Genomic DNA, 5,606 nt, shown 5'->3' on the forward strand with positions numbered 1-5,606 from the left:
AAATAGCAAATGAACATTTAAATATAAATGTCAGCTTGTGGAATAAACTGCACGGCTCTGATCCTCTGAGCGCTCCCGCCTCCTCACAAATATCTGTGCTCGCTCATTTCCTACGGTTATTGTGACGTCTCGTGTGGTTGAGCGCCCCTCCTACAGTTCTGACCACATTAGCTTCTCACAACAGGCACGACTGAAAGTGTGAAAATAGAAAGTTTCATACAGATTATCAAAAGTAGACTCGGTGTTGTCCCCGTCTGACACCAAGTGACTCATTTCAGCTCCAGATTTCATTTTGAAATGACACAAAGTAACTGAAGAGAATTAGAATATGTTTATTTAAAGACATCGTGAGGATGTTTTTCCAGCTCAGAGTGCGGAAACCCTCCAAGAAATGAGCCGCAATTGAAAATTTGATCGCAGTCGTGATTTCTTGAGTCTGCTGCGCTTTGGGCTAAAACTATCTCGCCGTCTTTCAGGGAAAAGTCAAAGAAGTTTGCAGAGCAAGCGGCCGCCATCGTCTGCCTGCGAGTTCTGGGAGTACCAGAGGGACGGATCGGCGAGGAAGACTCCGGCCTGGTCTGCAAAAGGAAGAGGGAGGGGAAGGTGAACGGCGCCGCAGAGGAAGAGAGGAGTAGGAAACGGCACGTAAACGACGACCTGCAACAAACCTCAGAGGTCGCTGTGGTAACGAACGGTGACAGTCACCAAGAGGCTCCGCCTCCGAGCCAGCGGGAGAGCCTGTGAGGAGTTTAACAGCTGGCAGTGACCTGCATGATCAGACATTTAACCCAGAAAGGAACTCTGAGTTTGTGCTCAGTTGTATCTTTTTATTATTCATCACTTCATCTGATTTAAACTCAAAGTAAATATTTTTTAAACCCAGCACGGCTGACATACGTCTCACAGCTCAGGTCTGATCGTTTAGTCCCGTTAACCACGCCGCTCATCCGCCTCTGTCCTGTGGATGTCTGCACGTGTGCGGGGAGCCACGCCTCCTAATGCACGCGGTTAAAACCCATCAGAACTCGCTGGGTTTTATATGAAACGTCTCGCGCGTGGCGTAGCCATCACACGGTGTCAGACCTGCAGAACAGACGCTATCCAGTGTGAGAGCCTCGGGTGTTTGATAGGGGAAGATTAAATTAAACTCAGACCTCCTCCAGCTCGCTTCTGGGGTGGTGGGGAGGGCAAGATCTCTCCAGGAAGGGTCTCCTCTTGGGTCCAGAACACCTCACCTGCCAGGAGGAGCGCCACTCTGTCTCTGAGGGAGAGCCCCGCCCCCTTCAGAAGAAGCTCATTTCTCCCGTTAGTAACCCCGATCTCTCCCGGCCACAGGTGAGGGTAACAACAACAATCAGCAGCTTCACCGTTAGTTTCATCACTGCAGCTGCTCGTCTCCAGCCCGGGTCCTTATAATTTACAGACAAACGGCTGTTGGATAAAGGAAAGCTGGCACAAACATCGAGCTGCTACATGTGAGGCTTTAATGGAAAAACCTCACCAGAGGTGCCACACGAACATTTCACACACGCGTCCTGCAGCAGGTGAGCGACGGTTTTAGGGCTCGCCTAAAATCTGAGTCAGATCCTGGAATAAATGCAATCCTGTGGCTGCTCGTTACTGATTCCTGTCAGCCTGGTATGAGCTGAGTGGACAACACTGTGCAGCTGGAGCATCAGAGCGTCTGCCTGTAGATGTCTCTGTGCTGGACAGGTGAAAGAAGTGGGCGGTGCTCAACTTCTCAGTTCAAAGTTGAATCTGTAGAGCGTTGCAGAAAGCCGTTTTAACACCCGGTGCCTTACTCTGTCTTTTGTTCATGATTTGTGGAAGAGCCTCAAACGCACCGTGTGCTGATGGAGAAGACGTCTGTGATTTGTGCGGCTTCTCGCCGCTCAGTAAACACTGACTGTCACACTTTGTGAACTTGTTTTGATCTCATGATCTTCTTTGTTTTAAGGTATAAAATCTGCCAAATGATGTCATGTTTTATGTTCATGCCAAAGGAACAACCTGTGCTTTTCTTTGTCTGCAAGTTGAATTAAAGCATGTGCAGCCTGGTGGCTCTGTCCTCACAGAGCTCAGCTGTTCATAATGACATTTTGGACACTTTTCATTAACACTGGCTCAGGCTATGTTTGCCTCCATTAAAGAGGTCGTCTCTGTTAACCAAATGTGCATGTGGCTCATTTCCCCCTCAGTAATATCTGAATTTAATTGGATTTTAAACCCAGAACTTTAATCGCTTGTTTTGTTGCAGCAGGATTTCTGCTCGTGTTCAGAACTTTCTGCACAGTCGGATGAAAGAAAAATAATTATCAAACTAGCTAAACTCAAAAACATGACTGACTGTTTTTACAATTATTGAATCCAGTGATGAGGCACAGAAAGCTGCAGTTCCTCTAACATCCACTAGAGGCTCCCGCAGTCAGTCCATCCCATAGACTCCCATGTTAAAACTTTGCTGGAGATATGAACACGTTTACAGCCTGATACACAAACTTCGGTCTCTACAGATGTGTTCTCTATATAACACCTGTGCAGGGGGGGAGTCACTGTGTAAACTGCATTAAGGCTGAAAGTTCGAACTATTCGGGGCGTGGCCTCTCTGGCCTGATAGGCAGATGGTGACACAGGCGGCTGTAGCTGCTAGCTGTCTGTTAGGCTTCACCTCTGGTAACTGGAGTCCCTGAACTGGACCTCTGGACCGTGTGATGTTTGGAGCATTTTTTTTTGTTTGTTTGTTTTTTTTGTCATGAGTGAAATTCTATTTCCGCACTAATTTGCAGGCGCTCCCATACTGTTTATGAATGCAGCTCGTTCTCATTAGCTGATAAATGAATACTCCACACTGTTGTCTAAACATGGTCACTTCTGGGTCCCACTAACCAGCATGGTGGCAGCCAAAAATGTTAAAAACGGAGGCTTTAATATTCACTCATGAACCAACATGTGAGCTGTGTCCATCTTTCACATACAGTCTATGCCTCTCCTCTTCTCACTGTTCTGATCTTTAGCAAACATGAGCATGACATTAAAAAAAGAAAGATTCTGTGGTTTTATTAACTCTTATTTGATCAACTTTCGGTTCAGGACGTGCTCAGAAAATCTCAGGAGAATGCGATCAATAATTATTAAAAAATATTTCTCAATTTTCTGTTATTTGTGTCGACCTTCATCCACAGATCAGCACATCTCTGTGGTGTCGCTGTATGATGTGGAGGCCCGGGCATAACAATGCTCGGCAGTCCCTCATAAAGAGGGTCACCTGGTCACCCAACCCACACCTGAACCTGAGGTCCGGTTCATGAACCGGCAGGTGTGAGTTTTCCTTCGAAATTCATGCAGTTTTAAAACCTTTAGCTTCCTGTGTGACATGTTTCAAGTAGCCTGGGCCTGTACTTGCTTCACCTGAACTCACCTGACCTCAGGTGAGTTCAGGTGAGGTCAGAGCTTCTGCACGCAGAACACGAGCGTCACTACACAGGTGTGCCGCATGGTGTTAAAATAAAACCGCCCCTTGTGTTTAACGAGTCCCGTGAAGTCCTGAGCTGAACCTGTGAGGTGAAGACATCCTGCTGCTGACGTCAAATTAGGGCGGTCTGATGGTGCCTTCAGGGGCGCTGCGAAATACGGGTTCCAGGCGCATGCTGATCTCTGGGAGGGGACTCAAAGAAGGTGCAATGTGAAGCTGTGTGTCTGAAAAAATGGTCATAATTAAGGAGAGGAACACCCTGTGGAGGCTTTCTAAAAGCACATGTCAGCTTTCTGTCAGCTGCTCCGTGGAAAACAAGATGAAGTTGGGTGAGGCCACACAGGAAACTAACGTCTCACAGCTGAAAAAGGAAGTGCAAGGTTAGCAGCAGTGTGCATGGAGAGATACTACAGTGCTGCACTTTAAATATGAACACAGGAACTGCTACAGATCAGCAGTTTCTGACTACAAAAGCGGGGGGAGCATATTTAAGTTATATTTCTGTTCATGAATCAATTATCCGATTATATAAAAAGAGGCAGTAATAATAAATGCTCTGCTTACAAAAACAGATGTATTCTTACAGCAGCTGGAGACAAATGAACCATGTCTTAAAGATCTTATTTTGAAATTATAGCTCAGACATGATGAAACACATTAGCTGTTTTTAAAAGGAATTCGAGGGTTCTGAATATCTGACTGGTGTAATCTTTATTTTTATGAATTGAAAACCTGTTATGACACTAGTCATCATCTTCTATTGGCTGCTCTCTTCAGGGGTTGTCGCAGTCGACCATCTGCCTCCATCTTCTCCTATCCCAGCATGCTCTTCTGTCACTCCATCCCTCTGCATGTTGTCCTGCACTACATCATCGAACCTCTGAGGTCTTCCTTCTTTTCCTTCCTCCTTCGTTACTGTGGATGCTTGACCCCATCCAAATGGGAATCCCCTCCCATCACACACAGCACCACTTCATATGCTTCTCTGCTACTCCTGACTTCCTCATGCAGTACCACAGTTTAAAAAAATAGATAAATAAAAATATATTCTTTTAAATTGTTAAATAAATGGTAAAGTTTTTTGTTTTCAGGGTTAACTTCCTGTTTGATACTTGCCACACCCATCTATGACATGCCACACCAAGACATCACAGCTAAGGTTTATTTAGAAAAAATAAACAAACATAAAAAGTAAACAACGTTTAGATCGAACTCTTTATTTCCACTTTTGGCAGTATATAAACCCTGCCCATTTTCACTTTTGGCTGAATGGGACCGTTTTCAAAAAGCCCCGGTCACGCGTAAACACGATGTATTGGGGTTTCCGAGGCGGCCGTGAAAGCAGCAAACGGATCAAGCTGGAGGAGCGTAAAAAGTGAACGCGAGCAGGAGCCGCGAGGACAACAAGTTAGCGCGGATAATGGGACCATTGTGCTCCAGCAAGGCAGACCGCAGGCGTGTTTACTGAGCCGTCACATGCCGCCGGCCAACTTTTAGCTCGGATTCAGTCGTCGTTTCGTTCGGCGGGTCAGTTAAAAACAGAGTTCTGCTTTCAGTCGGATGTCAGTGAGTGAGACAGGTCACTTTTAAAGACAGGCAGGCAGACAGGTCGGCTGCACGGCTTCCGCTGGGGGACATTTTCGGCTCTGTTCACTTCAATGTCCACAGTAAACTGCGCGGAGGAGCTGGACTTCAGACTCATCTTTGAGGACGACGGCAGGCAAACGGCAGGTACGTGTCATTTTCTCGACGTTAGTTAGCAATTTGTCGGCGGAGTCAAGCTAGAGCTAAAGGGGGCGCCACCGGAGGTGAACGGCTTTGGCCTTCAAAATAAAACACGGCACGAAACTGGACAGACTTTTGAAGCTGCCGCAAAACTTGTCAGATGTTCATTTTTATTTTGTGGTGACTATTTCTAGATTTTTTTTTCCCCGCTGGGTTCCCCATAAGGTTTAAATCAGTATATTCAAGCCATTACATTACATTTTTTAATAAATGTTCCACCAGTAGCAAGTAGACATTGGACTATCTGAGATGTTCTTTTACATTTCCTTAAAATGTTAGCCAAATATATACAATTCCTTCTCCTATAAAGTACTCTACTCATTTGAAATAGTCTCAAAACATATTCATT

At 45.8% G+C, this 5,606-nt stretch overlaps 2 protein-coding genes across 3 annotated transcripts in view; both read left to right on the plus strand.

Annotated features, from left to right (window-relative positions):
- Positions 1–2,166, plus strand: part of dus2 (dihydrouridine synthase 2) — a 9,903-nt gene extending 7,737 nt beyond the window's left edge. For both annotated transcript variants that reach the window (XM_005745092.2, XM_005745091.2), the window contains one exon: positions 477–2,166. In XM_005745092.2, the coding sequence (XP_005745149.1) occupies positions 477–744 (268 nt within the window). In that variant the 3' untranslated portion in view covers positions 745–2,166. The remainder of the gene's footprint in view (positions 1–476) is intronic.
- Positions 2,167–4,653: 2,487 nt separating this feature from the next.
- The window catches only part of nfatc3b (nuclear factor of activated T cells 3b), a 24,204-nt gene continuing 23,251 nt past the window's right edge, over positions 4,654–5,606 (plus strand). The window contains exon 1 of the mRNA XM_005745093.2: positions 4,654–5,203. Within this exon, the coding sequence (XP_005745150.1) occupies positions 5,131–5,203 (73 nt within the window). The 5' untranslated portion in view covers positions 4,654–5,130. The remainder of the gene's footprint in view (positions 5,204–5,606) is intronic.

This window comes from Pundamilia nyererei, unplaced genomic scaffold (assembly GCF_000239375.1).
Source record: "Pundamilia nyererei isolate P.nyererei 1_Seehausen unplaced genomic scaffold, PunNye1.0 scaffold00154, whole genome shotgun sequence".
NCBI classification, from domain to species: Eukaryota; Metazoa; Chordata; class Actinopteri; order Cichliformes; family Cichlidae; genus Pundamilia; species Pundamilia nyererei.